Below are 25431 nucleotides of genomic sequence, written 5' to 3'. Positions count from 1 at the left end.
CCCCTCTTAGCATGCCACAAGACTAGAGTTCACTACTTTGTTAACATGTTATGTTAATGAATCTCCCTCCATGGTGACAATTAGGATAATGTGGGGAGCTAGAGTACCCAGCCCTGCTAAGCAGTAATGAAGAGAGGCCAAGTAAGGAAGCTAAGCTTCTATCCACACCAGGCAGTAATGAGGCAGTGCTCTCCCATTCTCATTCCCCTACTGGAACTGTGTCAGAGAGAGCCACCCAAACACAAAGTTTAAACAATGTCCGGTGTCTCATAACATAATATCTAAAATATCCAGGATTCAATTGAAAATCACTCATCATATCAAGAATTGGAAAATAAACTAAATGAAAAAAGATGACCAATAGATCTCAACACTGAGATGAGAGAGATATTACTTATCAGACAAAATTTTTAAAACAGCCAACATAAAAATAATAAAATAAACCATTACAATCACACTTGAAACAAAAAGTAGAAAGTATTATCAAAGAAATAGAAAATCAAAGCAAAGAAATTGAAGATATAAAGAAAACCCAGCTGAGAATATTAGAACTGAAAAATATGATAGCCAAATAAAAAACGCAATATATGGGCTCAGAAGGGAGAGGACAGAAGAAAGAATCAGCAACCTAGAAGATCAAAAGATAGAAAATGCCCAATCTGAACAACACAGAGATAATAAGCATACGCATATGTATGCACACACACATGTGCACACAGGCATACACACAAAACAATACAAAAGCAAAAAACAAAACAGAACTTCAGGGACCTGTGGGACTATAACAAAATATCTAACATTCATGTGTCATCAGAGTCCTGGAAAGAGAGAGAAAAAAAGGTAGCCTTGAAAAAAACACATGAAGAAATAATAGTTGCAAACTTCCCAAATTTGGCAAAAGACATAAACCTATAGATTCAAGAAATTGAATGAATTCCAAAGAGGATAAACCCAATAAATTCCACACCAAGTCACATCATACATAATCAAACTTCTGAAAACTAAAGACAGAAAAACCTTGAAAGCAGCAAGAGATAAACTAGTCCTTACCTATAGCAGAAACATCAATTCAAACGACAGTGTATTCCTTATTAGAAACCATGAAGGTGAGAAGGAAGTAGGGCAGTATATTTTGAGTGCAAAAAAAAAAAAAAAAAAAAGGAGTGCTGTCAAACCAGAATTTTATATCCAGAAAAAAACATATACTTCAGAAATTAAAGAGAAATCAAAAAATTATCAAATGAAGGGAAACTAAGATTATTTTTCACTCCCAGATCTACCCTAAGTGAATGGCTAAAGGAAGTTCTCTAAACAATAAAAGAAGGCAGCTTGGAACATGAGGAAGGAAAAAAGAACAGGATAAGCAAGCATATGGGTAAATCTTTAGTTTTCTAAATTATGATTGACAGTAGAAGCAAAAAATACTTCCTGATATGATTCTAAATGAATATATAGAAAATATGTAAGGCAATTATATTATAAACAGGGAAAGTTGAAGGGATGTAAAGGGAAGTAAGGTTTCTACACCTCTCTTGAACTGGAAAAATGACAACACTAGTAGACTGTGATAAGTTGTATAAATATAATGTGAATTCCAGAGCAACCACTAAAAAAGTTATTAAATGGGATACATTTTTAAATACTATGGGTAAATCAAAATTTTATTATAAAAATGTTTTAAAAACCCATAGAAATTCAGTGAAAAGAAAACAGAAAGAGAAAAAATAGAAATAACAGAAAAGAAAAAATTAAATGGAAATTTAACCTCTAACATATCAAAAATTACATTAAATGTAAGTGGTCTAAGTATACTAATTAAAAGAGATTGCTAGAGTAGATTTTTAAAAACCCAGATATATGTTATCTTCAAGAAACTTGCTGCAAGTATAATGATACAGGTGATATAAGAAGGTTAAAAATAAAATAATAAAAAAAGATGTATCATGCAAAAATTGTTCTAAGAAAGCACAAGTAAGTGTATTAATATCAGATAAAGTACACTTTAAAGAAAATTATCAGAGACAAAGAAGGACGTTATTTAATGATAAAAGGGTCATACCACCAAGAAGAATAGCAATCCTAAATTTACATGATCATATCACAGAGCTGCAAAATAAATGAAACAAAAACTGATAGAACTGAAAAGAAATATAGGGTAAATAGACAAATACACAATTATAGTTGGAGTCTTCACCACCACTTTTCTTAAAATTAATAGAACAACTAGACAGGAAATCATCAAGAATATAGAACTCAACAACATCATCAACCAATGGAGTCTAATTAACAACAAAAGAGAACTTCATTCAATAACAACAGAATGCATATTGTTTTCCAGTGCCAAAGGAACATGTACCAAAATAGACCATATCCTGGGCTACAAAACAAATCTCAAAAGTTTAAAAGAGTTGAAATTATAAAGCATGGGTTCGGGCCTCCCTGGTGGCGCAGTGGTTGAGAGTCCGCCTGCCGGTGCAGGGGATACGGGTTCGTGCCCCGGTCTGGGAGGATCCCATATGCCGCGGAGCGGCTGGGCCCGTGAGCCATGGCCGCTGGGCCTGCGCATCCGGAGCCTGTGCTCCGCAACGGGAGAGGCCACAACAGTGAGAGGCCCACATACCACAAAAAGAAAAAAAAAAATAATAAAAAAATAAAGCATGGGTTCTCTGACAACAAAGAAATCAACCTAAAAATTAATAACAGAAAGATAACAGGAAAGTCTTCAAAAACTTGGAAGTTTTGTTTTTCCATATATCAAAAAGGACATCACATTTGTAAACATTCCATATATTAAAGAGGAATCTTTAAGAAGAAAAACTTTAAATGTGTGAACTATATAGAAATGAAATAGAACATATCAGCATTCATGTGATTCAGCTAAAACAGTTTTGAGAGAGAAATTTTAACAACTAAGTTAAAATATTTGAAAGCAGAAAGTTTCAAATTAATAATCTAAGCTCCCAGCTCAAGCACTTATCAAATTAAAGTAGGCAAAAGGAAGAAAATAAGAAAGATAAGAGAAGAAAATTAATGAATTTGAAAACAAAAACAATAGAGAAAATCAATGAAACAAAGAGCTTTTTTTAAAAAGATCATAAAAGTAACAAAATTTCAGTTAAGATTGGCAAAGTAAAAGAAAAAGAAAAGACACAAGTTACGAATATCTGGCACGAAACAGGGGTTTCACTGAAGACCCTCCAGGTATCAAAATATAATAAGAGGGTGCTATAATCAACTACCACATACCACCCAATATTAGATAATTTGAATAGCCCTGTAACTATAAAGGAAATTGAATTTATAATTTCACACTTATTAAAAGAGAAATCTCCAGTCCTAGATAGTTTCAGTGGAAGAATCCATAAAATGCTTAAAGAGGAGTTAACATTGTTTGACACAAGCTATTCCAGAAAATAGAAGAGGTGAGAGAATTCCCCAAATTCATTTTATGAAATTTATATTCCAGACACCAAAATGGAGTAAAGATAGTGCATAAAAAGGAAACTCCATCCAATATCCCTCAGGAATATAGATGCAAAAATTTCTAACACAATATTAAATATAATTCAGCAATATATAAAAGAATTATACACCAAAACCAAGTAGAGTTTGTTCCTGGGATGTAAGTTTTATTCAACATAAAAAAATCCAACAATATAATTAACCATATTAACAGGCTAAAGAAGAAAAGTATATGATCCTATCAATGTTTTAAAAAATATTTGAAAATAATCAATCCCTATTCATGGTTAAAAAACTCTCAGAAAAATAGGAAAAGAAGGAAACCTCTTTAACTTAGTAGGATTGGGGATTTTTTTTTTTTTTTTTTTTTGCTATCTGACTCATATATATAACCAAAATGTTTTTGTTCTAAACAGTCAGTGAAAAACCATTAGAGTATGTCATTTCTGTCATAGATTTGTGGATATGATTTTAGATGAGTTTTAATAGCTTATATTACATGTTTATGGCAATAAATAATTATGTTCTAATATAGAACATTGTGTTTTTTGCAAAGTTAATATGATTAATATTTAATATTATTATTGGTAAAATGAATATAACTGATATAACTGAATTTAATGTATAATGAGGAATTTTAGACTTACAGGTTGCTCCCATAATCAAACTTTAGTATTATTATACCCTTAGAGCATATATAAACATATACATATATGTAAATATATGCAAAACCCATAACCTCCAGAATGATAAACAACTTATAGTTGTTACCTCCATGAAGACTAGGGGATACCAAGATTAAAATGAAAGAGCTAAAGGAAACTTTAAATTTATCTGTAATGGTCAAAAACTTTAACATGGGTTATACATATATTCAGGGAATTAAAAGAAAAGAAGGTAGTAGTAATAAGTAAACATGAAAATTTCAGCATAGAAATAGCAAATATAAAAAATAATTAAATGGTTAGGTAGAATAGCTGAAAAGAAAAAAAATAAGCTTAACATCAGATTTACGATGGCAGAAAAAGTGGTCAGTAATCTGGAAGATAGATGAGAGAAATTATCCAATCAAATGAACAGAGAAAATAAATAATAATAATAATATTGAATAACAGAGCCATAATCACCTGCTGGACAAGATAGAGTTCTAACATATGTGAAACAAAAATCACAAGAAGACAAGAGAGAGAAGGTAAGAAAGAAAAGAAGTACTGGCTGAAGAATTCCCAAATGTGGTGAAAATTGTCAATTTACAGATTTGAGAAACATGACAAACTTCAAGCTGAATAAATTATGAAGAAAACTACCTGTAATTATATCACAGACTATCTATAAGAGAGTTGGAGAGAGAAAGAGAGAGCAAGAGAATGATTGAGGGAATGAATGGATCTTGAAATCATCCAGAAAATTTTTAAAAAGACATATCTTTACATATAGATAAAAAAGTAGTATGAATGGCAGCTGACTTTTCATTAGTATCAGTAGAGGCCAGAGAATATAACAATACCTTTAACATGCATAAAGTAAAGAGATGTCATAACAGAATTTTACACCCATTGAAGACTCAAAATTTAAGTCAAAATATTTTGAGATAAATGAAACTGGAGTGATTTATTACTAGCAGAACTGTGCTTCAAGGTATGCTAAAGGAAGTTCTTTAACCCAAAGGGAAATGACACAAAAAGGAAATTCAAATGTGCAAAAAAGGATAAAGGAAAAAAGCACTGGAAAAATTGTGACTAAATGTCCATTCATTAAAACAGAACTGGTTAAAGCAAAAATTGTAGCCTTGTATCATGATGTTAACAAATGACAGTAATAGCACAAAGGATGTATACTATTGGACTTAATAGACTTACACTATTTCAAGGTTGTTATTATTTATGTGAAATGATACCATATTAACTCTAAGTGGACTCCTGTAACTTAAGGATGCATATTGTAATCACTAGAGCAATCCACTAAAAGTAATTCGAATGCGTATAGCTAAAAGCCTATAGAGAAAATAAAATGGAAAATAATTTTTTAAATGAAATTTAAAGAAGGCAGGAAAAGAACAGCAACATAAAAGCAGGTGGACCAAATAGAAAATAAAGAACAATAAATGTAAAAATATACCAATCAAAGGCTGAGATTATCAGGCAGAAATTTTAAAACGTCCAACTGTTTGGTCTCTAGAAAACACACACTTTAAATATAAAGACAAATATAGGTAAAAAACCAAAAGATTGAATAAACATGTCATGCAAGCAATAAGTGTGAGAAAGTTGGTGTGGCTATACTCATATCAAAAAGGTGACTCCAAGACAAGGAATATTACCAGACATTGAGATAAAGCCCACAATGATTAAAGGACCACTGTTGTTCATTTAATAATACTGATTTTTAAGAAATGAAGGAGAAAATCTAACAATTACAGGAAGAAAAAGACAAATTGACACCCATAGTCATAGATGTTAAAGTCATTCTCAGCAACTGACAGAGGAAATAGAAAAAATAAACTTACAAAAAATGAAAAAATAATATCCACCACTTGGATCTAATTGACATGTTAGATTATCCCAAGCAACAACAGAGTATAGGTTCTTTTTTTTAATTTTTTAAATTTAATTTTATTTATTTTTTATATAGCAGGTTCTTATTGGCCATCAATTTTATACACATCAGTGTATACATGTCAATCCCAATCACCCAATTCAGCACACCACCATCCCCACCCCCCAGTGGCTTTCCACCTTGGTGTCCGTAGTTTTGTTCTCTACATCTGTGTCTCAAATTCTGCCCTGTAAACCAGTTCATCTGTACCATTTTTCTAGGTTCCACATACATGCGTTAATATACGATATTTGTTTTTCTCTTTCTGACTTACTTCACTCTGTATGACAGTCTCTAGAACCATCCACATCTCTACAAATACCTCAATTTCATTCCTTTTTACGGCTGAGTAATATTCCATTGTATATATGTAGCACAACGTTTTTATCCATTTGTCTGTTGATGAGCATTTAGGTTGCTTCCATGACATGGCTATTGTAAATAGTTCTGCAATGAACATTGGGGTGCATGTGTCTTTTTGAATTATGGTTTTCTCTGGGTATATGCCCAGTAGTGGGATTACTGGATCATATCGTAATTCTATTTTTAGTTTTTTAAGAAACCTCCATACTGTTCTCCATAGTGGCTGTATCAATTTACATTCCCACCAACAGTGCAAGAGGGTTTCCTTTTCTCCACACCCTCTCCAGCATTTGTTGTTTATATATTTTCTGATGATGCCCATTCTAACTGGTGTGAGGTGATACCTCATTGTAGTTTTGCTTTGCATTTCTCTAATAATTAGTGATGTTGAGCAGCTTTTCATGTGCTTCTTGGCCATCTATATGTCTTCTTTGGAGAAATGTCTATTTAGGTCTTCTGCCCATTTTTGGATTGGATTGTTCATTTATCCTAATATTGAGCTGCATGAGCTGTTTATATATTTTGGAGATTAATCCTTTGTCTGTTGATTCATTTGCAATTATTTTCTACCATTCTGAGGGTTGTCTTTTCGTCTTGTTTATGATTTCCTTTGCTGTGCAAAAGCTTGTAAGTTTCATTAGGTCCCATTTGTTTATTTTTGTTTTTATTTCCATTACTCTAGGAGGTGGATCAAAAAAGATCTTGCTGTGATTTATGTCAAAGAGTGTTCCTCTTATGTTTTCCTTTAAGAGTTTTATAGTGTCTAGTCTTACATTAAGGTCTCTAATCCAGTTTGAGTTTATTTTTGTATATGGTGTTAGGGAGTGTTCTAATTTCATTCTTTTACATGTAACTGTCCAGTTTTCCCAGCACCACTTATTGAAGAGACTGTCTTTTCTCCATTGTATATCCTTGCCTCCTTTGTCATAGATTAGTTGACCATAGGTGCGTGGGTTTATCTCTGGGCTTTCTATCTTGTTCCATTGATTTATGTTTCTGTTTTTGTGCTAGTACCATATTGTCTTGATTACTGTAGCTTTGTAGTATAGTCTGAAGTCGGGAGTCTGATTCCTCCAGCTCCGTTTTTTATCCTCAAGACTGCTTTGGCTATTCAAGGTCTTCTGTGTCTCCATACAAATTTTAAGATTATTTGTTCTAGTTCCGTAAAAAATGCCATTGGTAATTTGATAGGGATTGCATTGAAGCTGTAGATTGCTTTGGGTAGTATAATCATTTTCACAATATTGATTCTTCCAATCCAAGAACATGGTATATCTCTCCATCTGTTGGTATCATCTTTGATTTCTTTCATCAGTGTCTTATAGTTTTCTGCATACAGGCCTTTTCTCTCCCTAGGTAGGTTTATTCCTAGGTATTTTATTCTTTTTGTTGCAATGGTAAATGGGAGTATTTCATTAATTTCTCCTTCAGAATTTTCATCATTAGTGTATAGGAATGCAAGAGATTTCTGTGCATTAATTTTGTACCCTGCAACTTTACCAAATTCATTGATTAGCTCTAGTAGTTTTCTGGTGGCATTTTTAGGATTCTCTATGTATAGTATCATGTCATCTTCAAACAGCGACAGCTTTACTTCTTTTCCAATTTGTATTCCTTTTATTTCTTTTTCTTCTCTGATTGCCATGGCTAGGACTTCTAAAACTATGTTGAATAATAGTGGTGAGAGTGGACCTCCTTGTCTTGTTCCTGATCTTAGAGGAAATGCTTTCAGTTTTTCACCATTCAGAATGATGTTTGCTGTGGGTTAGTCATATATGGCCTTATTATGTTGAGGTAGGTTCCCTCTATGCCCACTTTCTGGAGAGTTTTTGTCATAAATGGGTGGTTAATTTTGTCAAAAGCTTTTTCTGCACCTATTGAGATGATCGTATTGTTTTTTTTCTTCAATTTTTTAATATGGTGTATCACATTGATCGATTTGTGTATATTGAGAAATCCTTGCATCCCTGGGATAAATCCCACTTCATAATTGTGGATGATCCTTTTAATGTGTTTTTGGATTCTGTTTGCTAGTATTTTTTTTGAGGATGTTTGCATCTATATTCATCAGTGATATTTGTCTATAATTTTTTTTTTTGGAGTATCTTTGTCTACTTGTGGTATCAGGGTGATGGTGGCCTCATAGAATGAGTTTGGGAGTGTTCCTTCCTCTGTAATTTTTTGGAAGAGTTTGAGAAGGATTGGTGTTAGCTCTTCTCTAAATGTTTGATAGAATTCACCTGTGAAGCCATCTGGTCCTGGACTTTTGTTTGTTGGAAGATTTTTAATTGCAGTTTCAATTTCATTACTTGTGATTCGTCTGTTCATATTTTCTATTTCTTCCTGGTTCAGTCTTGGAAGGTTATACCTTTCTAAGAATTTGTCCATTTCTTCTAGGTTGTCCAATTTATTGGCATAGAGTTGCTTGTAGTAGTCTCTTAGGATGCTTTGTATTTCCCTGGAGTCTGTTGTAACTTCTCCGTTTTCATTTCTAATTTTATTGATTTGAGTCCTCTCCCTCTTTTTCTTGATGAGTCTGGCTAATGGTTTATCAATTTTGTTTATCTTCTCAAAGAACCAGCTTTTAGTTTTATTGATGTTTGCTATTGTTTTCTTTTTTTCTATTTCATTTATTTCTGCTCCGATCTTTATGATTTATTTCCTTCTGCAAACTTTGGGTTTTGTTTGTTCTTCTTTCTCTATTTCCTTTAGGTGTAGGGTTAGATTGTTTATTTGAGATTTTTCTTGTTTCTTGAGGTAGGCTTGTATAGCTATAAACTTCCCTCTTAGAACTGCTTTTGCTGCATCCCATAGGTTTTGGATCATCGTGTTTTCATTGTCATTTGTCTCTAGGTATTTTTTGATTTCTTCTTTGATTTCTTCAGTGATCTCTTGGTTATTTAGTAACGTATTGTTTAGCCTCCATGTGTTTGTGTTTTTTACGTTTTTTCCCCTGTAATTCATTTCTAATCTCATAGCATTGTTGTAAGAACAGATGTTTGATATGATTCCAATTTTATTAACTTTACTGAGGCTTGATTTGTGACCCAAGATGTGATCTCGCCTGGAGAATGTTCCATGCGCACTTGAGAAGAAAGTGTAATCTGCTGTTTTTGGATGGAATGTCCTATAAATATCAATTAAATCTGGTCTATTGTGTCATTTAAAGCCTCTGTTTCCTTATTGATTTTCATTTTGGATGATCTGTCCATTGGTGTAAGTGAGATGTTAAACTCCCCCACTATTATTGTGTTACTGTTGATTTCCTCTATTATAGCTGTTAGCAGTTGCCTTATGTATTGAGGTGCTCCTATGTTGGGTGCATATATATTTATAATTGTTACATCTTCTTCTTGGATTGATCCCTTGATCATTATGTAGTGTCCTTCCATGTCTCTTGTAACTTTCTTTATTTTAAATTCTATTTTATCTGATATGAGTATTGCTATTCCAGCTTTCTTTGATCTCCATTTGTGTTCAATATCTTTTCCTGTCCCCTCACTTTCAGTCTGTATGTGTCCCTAGGTCTGTAGTGGGTCTCTTGTAGACAGCATATATATGGGTCTTGTTTTTGTATCCATTCCGCAAGCCTGTGTCTTTGTTTGGAGCATTTATTCCATTCACATTTAAGGTCATTATCGTTTAAGGTCATAATTCCTGACAATTTACTTAATTATTTTGGGTTTGTTTTTGTAGGTCCTTTTCTTCTCTTGTGTTTCCCACTTAGAGAAGTTCCTTTAGTATTTGTTTTAGAGCTGGTTTGGTGGTGCTGAATTCTCTTAGCTTTTGCTTGTCTGTAAAGCTTTTGATTTCTCCTTTGAATGAATGAGATCTTTGCCAGTTAGAGTAATCTTGGTTGTAGGTTCTTCCCTTTCATCACTTAAATATATAATACCACTCCTTTCTGGCTTGTAGAGTTTCTGCTGAGATATCAGCTGTTAACCTTATGGGAGTTCCCTTGTATGTTATTTGTCATTTTTCCATTGCTGCTTTCAATAATTTTTATTTTTCTTTAATTTTGCCAATTTGATTACTGTGTGTCTCAGCATGTTTCTCCTTGGGTTTGTCCTGTATGGGACTCGCTGTGCTTCCTGGACCTGGGTGGCTGTTTCCTTTCCCATGTTAGGGAAGTTTTCGACTAGAATCTCTTTAAATATTTTCTCTGGTCCTTTCTCTCTCTCTTCTCCTTCTGGGACCCCTATAATGCGAAAATTGTTGCATTTAATGTTGTGCCAGAGGTCTCTTAAGCTGTCTTCATTTCTTTTCCTTTTTTTTCTTCTATTCTGTTCCACAGCAGTGAATTCCACCATTCTGTCTTCCAGGTCACTTATCCGTTCTTCTGCCTCAGTTATTCTGCTATTGATTCCTTCTAGTGTAGTTTTCATTTCAGTTATTGTATTGTTCATCTCTGTTTGTTGTTCTTTAATTCTTCTAGGTCTTTGTTAAACATTTCTTGCATCTTCTCGATTTTTGCCTCCATTGTTTTTCTGAGGTTCTGGATCATCTTCACTATCATTATTCTGAATCCTTTTCTCAAAGGTTGCCTATCTCCACTTCATTTAGTTGTTTTTCTGGGGTTTTATCTTGTTCCTTCATGTCTTACATAGACCACTGCCTTTTCATCTTGTCTATCTTTCTGTTAATGTGGTTTTTGTTCCACAGGCTGCAGGATTGTAGTTCTTTTTGCTTCTCCAGAGTATACTTTCTTTTTGAGTGCAGTGGAATGTTTACAAAGATACATCATATCCTGGACCATATTTTAAGACTCAGTAAATTCCAAAATTAAAAACTTTACAGAGTATATTCTCTGACTATGAATTGTCAAAATGTTTTAAATCCAAAGATACTTCACATAATAATAGCTCAAAGAAAGTTCGCAAGAGGAATTAGATTATTTTTATCTGAATAGCAACAAAATATCAAAATTTGTAAAAGACAGTTAAAGCAGTACTTAGAGGGATATTTATAGCTTTAACTGCTTCTATGAGAAAAGATAAAAAGATTAAAACTAATCATCATGCTCTTGATCTTGAGGAGTTAGAATAAGAACAAATTTAAAACAAAGTAAAAGGTAAAAATAATAATAAATTATAGAATTGATGATGTTGGAAACACAATAAAGAAAATTAATAAACCAGAAGTTGGTTCTTCATTAAGGATCCTCTAATAAGACAGATCAAGGACAAAAATAAAGGAAAACACAAATTACCAATACCAGAAACAAAAGAGTGGATATAAGTACAGATGCTATAGTCTTTAAAAGGATACAGAGAGAAATATTATATAACTATTATGCCAGTAAATTTGGCAAGTAAGATGAAATTGATGAATATTTGAAAAACTTGATTTAATGAAACTGGGGAAATAACATTTAAAATATTTAAATATTTTAAAAAATCTCTTGACAAGTAAAATAACAGACCCAGATAGTTTCACTGTTAAGTTCTATGAAAAAAAAATTATCACATAGATGCAGAAAAAGCACAAAATTCAATCCAATTGATGATAAAATTCACAATATCCTAGGAGTAGAAGGGACATTTCTTATTCCAATAAGGACGTTAAAAATCCTGCAGGTGACATCAAAATTAATGGTGAATTATTGAATGCTTTCCTTTAAGATTGGGAACAGGGCAAGGCTGCTTATTCTCACCACCTCTGTTTAGCCTGGTATTAGATGTCTTAGATGGTGAATAGTTAGTAAAAGAATCAAGAGGCATAAAGATTGGGAAAAAAAGTAAAACTATCTTTTTCACAGATGTAATATGAATTTTTACAAAGTAAGTCATGTGAAATCTATAAATTACTATGATTATGAAGCAAATTTAATCACAAGAGAAAAGGTTAATATACAAAAATTTATTGTTTCTGTCTACTAGAAAAAAATAAAAATCTGTTTACTAATGCATCAACAAACATGAAATAATTAAGATTTTTTGAAGAAGATATGCTGAAATCAACAAACTATTGCAGAAATTAAAGAAGACCTAAAACAATGGGAGAGAGATACCATATATATATGTTGGAAGGCTCAATTTAGTTAAGTGGTCAATTCCACCAAATTGATCTGTATATTCAATACAATCCTTATCAAAATCACAATGGGATTTTTGGTAGAAATAGAAAATTTGTTTTAATATGGTAATATAAAACAGTGCAGAATAGAGAAATTAATCTTGAAAGAAAAGACCAACGTTGGAAGACACATTTTACCTGCTTTCACAGGGTACTTCAAAGAAATCGTTATCAAGATCAGGTGATATTGATGTAATGGTAGATAAATAAGAAATGAACTAGATTGTAGAGACCAGAAATATCCACACATACGTGGTCAATTGATTTTTCCACAAATGTGACAAGACAATTTAATGGAGAAAAGATGTCTTTGATAATTGGTATTGGAACAGCTAGCTAAATATATGAAAAAATAATACTTAAAAATTAGTTCTTACTTATGCTACATAAAAATAACTTGAGATGGATAATAGATACAAAAGTAGAAGCTTTTATAGCCTGCTGCAAAACTTTCATTAAACATAGGAGAATCTCTCTATGAACTTTGAGTAGGCAATGATTTCTTAGAAATGACCCCCAAAGCACTAAATATAGCAGGAGAAAAAAATGATACGTGGGACTTAATTAAAAGTAAACATTTTCTACTAATCTATAAACAGTATTATAAAGTGAAATGGCAAGTCACATACATATATCCGAAAAAGGGTTTGTGTCCAGAATATATAAAGAACTAAATATCAATAATAAAAAGACAAAAAAAACTAATAAAAAATGGGCAAGAGACTGTCTTCTACAGGGAGTTCATAATGAGCGGATAACAAAGGCCAATGATTACATGAAACTGGGCTAATATATTATTCAACAGGGAAATTCAGGTTACAAATACATTGCAATAGCATTACTCATCCAGTAAAATGACTAAATTAAAAAGATGTCAATATCTGATGTTGGTGAGAATGTGGAGCAGCTAGAACACTTTTACTGCTGGTGGGTATGTACAATGGTACTTTGGAAAGCAGTTTGGCAGTTTCTTATAATGTTAAACATAGACCCATCCTATGATTTAGCAATTCCTTTCTAGGTATTTACCCAGAGATATGAAAACATATGTCCACAAAAAGATTTTACAAGAATGTTCATAACAGCTTTATTTATAACTCAGGACTGAAAACACCAGAAATGTCCCTTGATAGAAAAGTGAAAAATCATTTGTGGTATATTCACTGGATGGAAAGTAATCAGCAATAAAACGAATGATACATGTAACATCTGAGAAACTATAAAAGAAGACCGATACAAAAGATTATATACAGTATGGCCCATGTTTATAGATACAAGGACAGGTAAAACTGATCTATGGTGAGAAATTTGAGCAACGGTTACCCGTAAGAAATTTGATTTGACTAGAGGTAGGCATAGGAGAACTTTCAAGGATGATAGAAATATTCTATATCTGTAATGATATGGTGGTTATATAGGTATCAAAACACACCTGATTGTACAATTATGGTCTGTGCATTTCATTATATATAAATTTTATCTCCTACCCCCCAAAAGTGTGAGGCTTGTAGAGTCAGATATTTTGAATTTGAATCCAGGTTCTCCTCTAACTAATTATCAGATTTTAGGCAAGTTATACAACCTCATAGAATTGCAGTTGCATAAGTACTGTGGGAATAATAATAACCCCCATCTCACAGAGTCATGAGAAGCAAGGGAGGTAATATATGGAGAATATTTACCAGGGAGCTAAATGCTATCTTAATTTAAAAGACATGTCTTACCATAAAAAGAGACTATGGATTTTAAAAAATTATTATTGTAAACAAATAATTAATAATGAAGTCAAATGTTATTAGTGATGAATCAACCATATTACCATTTACACAATTTTCCATCCTGTACACCTTGAGTATTTGAAGAAAACACATTGTCTTATTAAGAAGACACATTGAACTCATTTTAACTTTTTAGTATTATTTAGTATTCCTTAATATAGCTTATTTTCTTTTCCATCTTTGTTGTAAGACAGATAGTCCTCATATATAATTTTAGGCATATATTTTGCACTTTTTGGTTTATTGGGTTAAACACTATAAATATTTATTATGGCCAAATGCCTTTTTAAACAAATAGTAAACTACAAAAATAACAGTCTTAAGTAATCTAACCTTTATTAATAAAGCATATTTTCAATTTAGGTTGCACCTAGGAATCACAAAATTTTAGGATTTGCAATAGATTAGTGAAAGCAGGGCATTTTCAAGATTTAATGTTGCTACCAGTTGTTATGTTATCTGGAGGTGTTATATTAAATATGAAATATTTCTGATGCATTAAATCAATTAATGCTTTACCAAACTTCTTTATAATGTTAATAAAGTAAATAAATCTTTATTTACTGTTTACACTGTTCCCAGTAAGACACTGTGATACCAGTTGAGATATCAATGGAGAAGGAATGAGCTGGTGGACTTAGGATATTTGTGGCAGTTTCTAGTTAATAGACCAGAGACTGATAATTGTTTATGAGGCCAAATTCAGGTGACAGATATTTTGTTCAGTCGGCACTGTGTTTTACAAAAATATTGTTTACTGTCAATTAAAATTGGGAGCTTTCCATATGAATATTCAGATTTCTGACCTCATCTCACATATTTAAAATCGACAACTCTTGGTTGGAATTGTTCATTTCCACAAGCCAAAAATTAGCTGGAACTGAGTAGCAAGTAGTTGCTTCCTTTAGAGAGGGCATCCATCAGGTTTTCCACAGACACCACCCAGCCAACTTCATTCAAGTTACTGCCAGGCTTAATAAACCCTCCTCACTAAGAAAAGGAAATAAGTAGCAAAGCAACAAGAAAAACTGCAGTTGGCACTATGCTTTTATTTAATAGGCACTAAATGTTTGAGGAAGGGAGGAAAACAAACTAGGGAAAAAAATGCTATGATAAAAGAGATGAGAAGTTGGATAGGACTCTTGCTTCCAACTTCAACAGCTATTCATTTAATTGCCAAAACAGTTCTTTTTTATGTTGTGCATGGGTAGGCTTTGAATTATTATGTTAGCATAGGCTACTTTGCTCATTTACTACACGTCTACCCCTAGACATTGCCCTTTTGAAATACCTCATGTTACCGTTTTTCTTGATTCAAAGAATAGTCTGACATATTGTTATTAAAATGCAAATCTTTGTTTGTTTTTTACAAAGGCTGAAGAGATAACTTTAACAATTGGTCAAGCATTTGACCTGGCGTACAGGAAATTTCTAGAATCTGGAGGAAAAGACGTTGAAACAAGAAAACAGATTGCAGTGTTACAGAAAAGAGTGAGTAAACTAAGCTTGTTCTTTCACTTTTATGTGATGTAAGTACAGGGAAACTTGCATATCATCAAACAAATTTAGAAGGCCTGCCATTAAATTCCCCCCACACTGATTGGAACTGCTTTCACTGTGTTCCTATAATTTTTCATTCCTGATCCCCTGCACAGTTTTTAACCATTTTATATTGAATTCCCACAAGAACTTTGTGTTCTCATGTGACTTTGCTTCACTTCCTGATGCTTCTCATGGGGATCAGAGCAGCAGAAGCAGCAGATGCTGGGTAAGTGGTTTCCCATGCAGATCAGATTCCTTTATAATTAAATTACCCCCTTTCTCCACTCTCTTCAAAATCATCATAAGCAAGTTTCACTGTCTTGCAGTTATACTCCAAGATTATGGGTACAGATTGCACAATGCTACAAGAAAACACAGAGATGAGGTATTAGAAACATGAAATTTGCACACACATAAAAACATATTTTCAATTTAATAATATGTCTTTCCAGTGACCTAGAATTCTATGATATATCCCAAGCTTTATCAAAATAAATTTCTCCCCTGTGCACAAAAAAATACATTAAAATTTTAAATAATATGAAATCCTATTCATTAATATAACCAATTTAACAGCCAATATTTTCCAAGAACAAATGTCTGAAGATTATTCAATAACCATTTGCTTTTTAGATTCAAGACTTAGAAGCAGAAAATATGGAACTTAAAAACAAAGTACAAGATTTGGAAAACCAGTTGAGAATAACCCAAGTATCAACATCTCCAGTAAGTATATAGAATACGTGCATCTTTTCCTTAGAAATAAGATTTCTTGGTGATAAAACATGTCTGGATCATCAGTTCTTCAGTATTCCAAATAATACTCTGGGATCAGTCATTTTAAACTAAATGTAACTAGAGATACAAGGTGCTAAATAAGATTAATTTAAATGTTAAAATTACCTAGGTAGCTCAGATCAGAGTTGTTTTTCCATGTTGCTCTTTTCTCTTTTCTAGAATAATTCAGCGCTCAATTTGATCTTTTCCTCTTTGTGACATAATCTTCTTTCATTCCAATTGATTACTATTTACTGAAGTTGATTTAATGACTGAAGCCAATCTGCCCTTGGAGTACTGAACTTCATTATAGAAGCTGGACTGTTAACACGATCGAATTGGTTTCTTATATTACATAGCAAGGGCTCCTACTGGGAGTGACAGAGTTATATCTCACACACTAAAATCTGTGGTAATCTCTTCAGACAACACTCAGTATTTTTATAGTTAAATTATTTACTTTTGGTTTATCACAGATTTGAAATCATTTTCTCATCTTAAGGTATGATGCTGTTATTTTGTGATTTTGGCTAAGGGAATTTTTTGAGGGGAGATAGAATTTAAAACAGTTGATATTTTTTTCTAGGAAAAATATACTTAGGAATTTTATTCTCTTTTAGAATCATCTATACTGATATTGTCCATTAAAATGTATATTTTATTTTACATTTAGAAATTTTAATATATAACTTTTGGCATGATCCTATGAACTGAAACACAATTATAGCATTTACAAACTTCTGAAAAGAATTTTTTTGCAAATTTTCATTTGCAAGTGGATTTTGGTTCAATCTCTAGGCTAACTCAATGAAAACCCCTTAGTATATATATGTATATAAATATATTTATTGCTATCTACTATTAGAATATTTCACCAGTTCATTACCATGAAGAATGTTTCTGTAAGAAGTTACATTTTGGGTTTTAAATTTGGTGTGCCATGGAAATGGCTCAAAAAACTATTTTTTCTTCTAAACTCACACTTTTCCATCTTCCACACTGAAACAGTTGGTATTTCCATTGCTTGGCATATAGTTTGTGACTGGGGTTGAGACAGCCAAGGTGAGAGAGGTTGGGAGTGAGGTTCCAATGTTGCACAGTGTACCTCTGTAATGCACAGTGAGGTGCTGGAGCATCCTCTTCAAGTTCTGGCTTTATTATAATATCACTCCCTGTTTTTTCTCTTTACTATGATCATTATTTGCTTCTCATCAAGATGATATTTTCTTGCCTTCCCCATCGCAAGGAACAGAACATCAGCTCAAACTGTTCAACCTTCAGTCCCAAATGGAGCAACAATTTTTAGGTCTTGCTGAATGTCTCGTAAACCATCCTGTGAAACAGATTAGGAGTATAAAGATAAATGAAGGAGAAGTTACTTTTTCAATGAGTCTTAATAAGGTAGTTTTTGCTGGAATTCATTGCACATGAAAAGTAGCTTCACTTCGGTCTTTATGTTTTCAAAGGAATAAAAATAAGATCCATCACCATTTTGGGTGCAAAACTAAAGCTTATTCATTATGTAACTTCTTTCTGTAGAAAGAGAGCTAGAGGTATCATGTTAAGGGGCATGGTAGATTTGGGAAGAGCAGAGAGGTTTGGGACATGTTGATAGGACAGCACATCTGTCTTTTATCTCCTGAAAGCAGACACTGACCTAGACTAGCACTGGGACAACTGAGAAGGTGGGTCAGGGTTGGGGTTATGTGTGTGCACTGGTGATCTCACATGGTTACTAAGTCAGCTTCAGAAATGGCAAAGGGCAGGAAGAATGAAGAAATGACACTCTCTTCAGTTTCCTGGACCCTCTGGCCTAGGTAGCCATTAACAAGCTGTGAGCTTGAAAGTTGTTATGTAAATGAGCACAGACTATACGTGAGTATATTCATTTATTCAACAATTATCATTGGTAGAGTCAGTTATATAAAAAACAATAAAATTATTCAAATAGCCAGTTATTAGAATTAACTCTCCTAAAGTTGTCATTTAATAATTATCATAGGCATTGTGTTCGTCTCAGCACTATGTCTCAATAGAACACTTAAAAGACTATAACTAAAAGGTTGAATTAAAAAAAGAAAAATAATTTTCTCTAAATCATTCTTTTGCACTTAATACACATGTGTAGAAAATTTATTGCCTTATTGATCATTATGCAACTAGCTCAAATTATAACTTTGCAATTTACTTATATTCTTTTGTCGTAGTAATATCTTTGTCTATATTTTCTCTTTATTTTAACTTTTAAAAAATTACTTGTCTCATAACTTTTCAGCTCCTAAAGTCTCATTATGTGATTTTTGAATTTGCTGATGCATCTTCAAGATTAAAAAATAGAATTTGATTCTTAAAAGAAAGTGAACTCAACATTTTTAAATTGCTAATGATACGTGATTAATTCAAATGGCTTTGAAGATGCTGTTATAGGTATTTATTGACTTGTTTTTAAATTTTTTTTGAAGAGAGTATGCACAAATATTTTTTGCCTCTCATTTTCAATTTTAGTTATGTAGCTGAGAAATAAATTAATATAACACTAAGTCCATCTATATTTCAACCTGTTAAAATGATCTCCCTTTTTTTCTGATATTAAAAATAAACTAAAATAAATTAAATTAAATTACCTACAATTATTTAGTAAGTATGAAATATTGCCATGCTCTTAAATATCCACTCTGCTGAAGGTTTGTTAATGATTCAAACTATTGATATTGAACTTGAAAAATAATGAAAATTCCAAGTAATTAAGATATAAATTTATTATACATGTACCTCTTGTTTAATAGCTGGCAATGGGTCTTCAGTAAAGCAAATTTCTGTAAAATTAGAAATGTTTTGTATATGTTCTTTCTTATGAAATGTGAGCATTAATTTTACAGGACACACAACTAGGACACCAAGTACCTCACAGAGTCTAGCAAAATTCCTGCACAATAAATAACTATTGGACTTATAACTCTGGAAATGAGATTCTGTAGGTTTTGTTTGTTTGTTTGTTTGTTTGCTTGTTTTTCTCTCAGAGGACTGAAGGCTAGAATGCTCCAAAATTGCTAAAGTTTTCAGCAGTTTGTTTAAAGGATTAGGCAGCAATTAATATATTAATTGAAGGAGCATGGAAGTAAATTATGAATGCCATTATGCACACTAAAATTACAATATAGGTGGGTTTGTTAATAGGATTAATTTGTCTTTAGATTCTCGATGGGTTTTCAGTGTGTAATGTTGAGAGGAACCCCCAAGACAGATGACTCTTCACAAATGACCAGCCCAAAACAGGCCTTAATTCTCTTGAGAGCCAAATTTTCCTAAGTTGCACAGAGGTAACTCTTTTGCCAACTTCAATTCAGAAGTGTTTCTCTATAAATAATTCACTACTACAATGTGGTTCATAAAAATAAGTACTTAATACAGTAATTTTTTGAAATATCAGAATTTGCTAGTCAGACAATATAGTCCACATCAAGCAATTGCTAGTCAAAGTAAAATAGATTTATCTCTAATCTTAGCTTAAAATAGTCTCTTTGAGAAGAGGGAGCAAAGAGAACAAAAGTAGGAATGGAATTTTGGGGGTTTTGTGGCATTAAAAGTAATGTAGAAAATGAAAATTTTGTAAATTACTGGTATGGATGTTATTCTTCCTGTCAGTGTGTGATGAAGTAGCAGATAAAGTCAGTTATGGGAAGAATCAGAAAAATAAGAAATATTTTGGGTAAAATTTGATTAGATAACTAAAAGGTCACACCAGCTCTCTACCCTAGTAAGCAGTCCAAAGTTAAAGTTGAATTTCTGTAACATAGAACAGTAGTTCAAAGGATCAAGTCTTCTAATAAGAAATTTCAGTCTTATAGATATTGATCTTATTATTCTATATTAAATCATAGGTTAAAAGTGTGAGGCCCTGTTGAGTAGAATCTTCCAGATGGAGAACCTTTGTACTCTAAGGAGTCACTGTGTAGGTGAGAATATAGATGCATTTCTCTAGTCTCCTCAGAGGCACCCGAAGGAAAGGTTGCTATTTCTTAGGTGCTAGCCTGCCAATCACTTATGTCTTATATACATCAATGTGAATTGGTCATTGATTTATTTTGAAGATGCAAACTAATTTTAGGTTCAAGCTTTTAAAGAAAATCTTCAAGAATCCTAAAAAGTTCTTTCAAAATTTACAATTGTGTAAATTTTAGTTTTGTTTTTATTTTTCCTAGTCCCGCTAAGTCATCACTGGTATTTTGAAATAGTAGCTTGGTGACATATTTTACATATTAAGATGCATATCACTTTGATTTTTATTTTCTCACATTTGCCAGTTGAATACATTTGATATAGTTGTGATCTGTTATGGCAGCTTGTAACACATTTGTTCAACATCTTATATGACCATATGATATTCTAGGCCCTTGGGTTTTAGCAGTATATGAATTGCAGCTGCTATGAAACTTACATAGTATGAGGAAAGACAGGGAGATGGGTAATAAACCCATAGCTAAATGAATAAATAAATTTAGAAATTTGGATCTTATATAAGATCTAAATGAGTAAATATGAATAAAATAAAATAGAGCAGAATCGAAGAGAATGGGAGCTATTTTTTAGAGACAGTGATCTGGGAAGCACATTCTGAGAATGTAGCATTTAAACTGAGACCTGAATAAAAAAAGTTAGTTAATACAAAGGGCTGAAAACAGTAACAAGAACTTTGCACCTGGAGCATCGTGAAAAAGAGACAAAAAAATTGAAGAGAGTCAGAGGCTAGATTTTATAGGGCCCTGTAAGCCATGTTTGTTTGTTTGTTTTCTTTAATTGCAGTGAGAAGTTACTCAAAGGTTTTTAACAGGAGATTTGGGGATCAGCTGGCTGCTGTATGCACCATGGGCTGTCAAGAGGCCAAACTGAGGTCCCTAAAACTGTCTAAGGGGCTTCCCTGGTGGCGCAGTGGTTGAGAGTCCGCCTGCCGATGCAGGGGACGTGGGTTCGTGCCCTGGTCCGGGAAGATCCCACATGCTGTGGAGCGGCTGGGCCCATGAGCCATGGCCGCTGAGCCTGCACGTCCGGAGCCTGTGCTCCACAACAGGAGAGGCCACAACAGTGAGAGGCCCGCGTACCACAAAAAAAAAAAAAAAAAAAAAAAACTGTCTAGGAAGCTATCTCAGTAGTCTAGGAGAAGGAAAAGAGTAAATTGGCCTAGAATTCTATCAGTTAGGATGATGTATATAATAGCTTGATATATTTTGGAAGTAGAACTTGCAGGATTTACTGATGGATTGGCTGTGGACTGTAGAATAAAAGAGGGTCAGGATTGCCCCTTAGGGTTTTATCCCGAGCATCTGGGCGGTGGTGCCATTTTCCAAAATAGATGTGACTTGGGGGAGGTGAATGATAACCAATCAGTAGTTCATTTTTGCTCATGTTACTTCTGCCTACTGGGTGGCCGATGAAGACATTTATTAAAAGTCTGAATATTCAAATCTGGAATTCAAAGAAGAAGTCTGGCCTCATGATACAGTACTTGAGTTTAAAAGTTTACTCTTTTTCTATCATCATTTGGACTGTTGTTTATTGTTTTAGTTAATACACCCAGTATAAAATTTAGTGTGAGATTACAGAGTAGCTTAGTTCTAGCTAAGGAAAACACAATAATTTTTGTTTTTTTTTGCTCAGGATTAAAATTAAAGGACCTTCCTAACTACAAAAATGTATATTGTTAGTATATATCCCAAACCCTTTTTTCACTTGAAACCAATTCCTCATAATGAATGAAGGCATACTCCTATTTTTCATTTTTTCATGTGTAAACTGATGTGCTGATTTTAAACTTGTTCTTAACAAACAATGCTTACAGGTCTCCTAAATATCACTTGAATGATTCAATCTTGGGTTCCTTTTCTGGCAAATGAAATATCCTTCATAGTACCCATATTACATACGTCTGTATCATACTGAAATTGTGGAAATCTTTTCCTTGGTTTTAGAAAGTGGGTCTTCATTTTATACAGTCATTTAGATATGCTGAGTAATTTCTGTTACTTGACTGTGCTGTTTGCTTTTTGCTGTGTTCTAGCGGTTTGGCAATAGATTAGAGGTTAGGTTTTCCACCGTTTGGTACTAATTAACTAGGAACAATCTGATTTCCATTTATTACGTTCACATGGCAGTGCTGCCTGTATTTATATCAGAAAAAAAGGGTTTATTCTGCCCTCTTAGCCTCATGAACGCCTCTGGAAGATTGTTCCATTATAAGATGTGGGCATAGCAAGTTAAATCAAATTGTTCTTCTTCATTCTTGTGTCTGGATGCTTACATTTTACTTTTCTGGCTATAGAAGGTTTTAACCAAATCAGACCTTTGCCAGGAAGTGAAATGGATAAAATTGTAGTCCTAAGAAATGCTGGACTTTCTATTGCTGAGTAAAATAAGTGTCTCCGTTTCAATTAAACCAAGTGTTACTGGATAAAATTTTACCTTTACATAATCAACTGTGTGGCCACTGATTAGGCTTGATAGGATAAATTATAACCTAAAATGTGTATTTCATTGTGGCTAAATAAAACTGCCTATTTATCTCCCTCTGGGGTTTTCTCAACTGCTATTGAAGTCAAGATGGACAAAAGCAGATTGTGAGAACTCTCAATTGTGCAACAAGCCAAATGTGAATCTTTAAACAAAGGCATAAATTTTAAACATGAACATTGATTCAAGAACGTTTGTTGCCCACAAAAAATGATGACCGGTTCACAACTTTCACAATTGTTACTTGCACAAATGATGGCTCTAAAGAAGTAAACCCTGTCTAATGGGAAAAAATATATACCTGTATTTCATTCCACTTCTGACCGTGAGGACCTAATCAAGTCATTTGACCTCTTGTTCCAGTTTTCCTCTTTGGGATATGTGGACGATGATAACCATTTAACTTGCAAGATTCTTGTAAGAATGTATAAGATAATAGGTCTTACAACTAAGAGACCAATGTAACCAAACTGTGTATCTAGAAGTCTGACAAAATAACCTACGTGGAGCTATAAATTCTAAATTCTAGAAGTTATTTATCTTTTTTAACACCTTTATTGGAGTATAATTGCTTTACCATGGTGTGTTAGTTTCTGCTTTATAACAAAGTGAATCAGCTATATATATATACATATATCCCTGTATCTCCTCCCTCTTGAGTCTCCCTCCCACCCTCTAGGTGGTCACAAAGCACCGAGCTGATCTCCCTGTGCTATGCGGCTGCTTCCCACTAGCTATCTATTTTACGTTTGGTAGTGTATATAAGTCCATGCCACTCTCTCACTTCATCCCGCTTACCCTTCCCCCTCCCCGTGTAATGGACTAGAAGTTATTTTTGAAGCTTATTTAAAAAGTGATGCTGAAAATGTGCCATAATAGTGAACTTCAAAAGAATGAAGCAGCATGACAATACAGAAGGATTTGCTAGAACATTTTACATTACCTTTATATTTCCCCATCTTTAGTGTTTTTTTTTTTTTTAATAATCAAAGTATCTTTTTTTTTTCTTTTTTCTTTTTTTGCGGTACACGGGCCTCTCACTGTTGTGGCCTCTCCCGTTGCGGAGCACAGGCTCCGGACGCGCAGGCTCAGCGGCCATGGCTCACGGGCCCAGCCGCTCCGCGGCATGTGGGATCTTCCTGGACCGGGGCACGAACCCGTGTCCCCTGCATCGGCAGACGGACTCTCAACCACTGCGCTACCAGGGAAGCCCCCAAAGTATCTACGTTTAGTGCAGTATTTTTGTTATTGTTTAGATGTATTCAACATTAACTGATAGGATTCAAACACTTTTATGACATTTCAACATTGTCATATTTAGGCAAAGCTCGGAATTGAAATATTCACCATGGCCTAATGCACCAAGCCTCTACTTACTGAAAGAAAGAGCTATAAAACTACAACAACTATGAATCTCAAATATGGGCACTCATTATTAATATGTCTTAATAACCTAATAACTTCTGCATAATTAACATGCAGTTGTTGAACACAGAATTCCTCATTCCCCTTAGTATAATAATTCAGAGGCTGTGCACCTTCCTGAAGACCAAAGCACTTAGAATGATGAGCATAGAAGGATTAAACAGTAGCGCCATAAACTTCTGTAGGAAACTCCCCAAATTTTGGTCTCTAGCCATCTATCAAAATACTGACAGAAGGCCCAACACAAAAATATCAAACCATTTTCATCTGAACTATGTATTTCATTTCTTAAAAAAATAAATATCCTCAACCACTTAAAAATGGAAGATTAAAAAATGACTAGTTCCTGAACACTTAAATTTAGAAACACTACTCAAAATATTTATCCAGTGCCCCAAATGTCACTGTATGCCATTTAGGGGCTGTAGTCACATATTCTTATTTAATAAGTGTAAAAGTTTGGTGCAGAATCAGATGCTATTGAAATATGTCTATATACTTAGATTTCATTCTTATAAGGAATCAGATGTAATATCTAATTCCCTGACTTGAATTATTTCTAAGTTAGGAATGACAAACACAAATGTCAGCAGAGCCCGGGCTGTGGCCTAAATAAATGTGTGAAATGGGCGTGTGGTGGAGTGAGGAGTTGGAAAGCAGACACCAACTTAGAAGGCACAGCTACTTGCTCAATACCAGTCAGTTATTTTTATGCAAGTTTGTGGGTCCACTTTCTTGATTTTCTAACTTCTAAACAAACTCTCTGGATCTTAATGTACAACCTCTTAATACTAACCTGTAAGCAACTGAATCAAGACCTATTTTAAAGACCTATGTGACCCAAACAAAAAATCTTAGTTGACCAAATCTAGATTACTGATGACCCGAAGGAAAATTGTAATAATTAGTG

The 25431-nt window shown here is 33.4% G+C and overlaps 1 protein-coding gene across 5 annotated transcripts in view; it reads left to right on the top strand.

Moving 5' to 3' along the window:
• The window catches only part of GULP1 (GULP PTB domain containing engulfment adaptor 1), a 294504-nt gene that overhangs the window by 252628 nt on the left and 16445 nt on the right, over positions 1-25431 (top strand). For all 5 annotated transcript variants that reach the window (XM_060107071.1, XM_060107070.1, XM_060107068.1 and 2 more), the window contains 2 exons: positions 15648-15764; positions 16449-16541. In XM_060107071.1, the coding sequence (XP_059963054.1) occupies positions 15648-15764; positions 16449-16541 (210 nt within the window). The remainder of the gene's footprint in view (positions 1-15647; positions 15765-16448; positions 16542-25431) is intronic.

This window comes from Mesoplodon densirostris, chromosome 8 (assembly GCF_025265405.1).
Source record: "Mesoplodon densirostris isolate mMesDen1 chromosome 8, mMesDen1 primary haplotype, whole genome shotgun sequence".
Lineage (NCBI taxonomy): Eukaryota > Metazoa > Chordata > Mammalia > Artiodactyla > Ziphiidae > Mesoplodon > Mesoplodon densirostris.
This window is presented reverse-complemented; position numbering and strand designations above follow the sequence as displayed.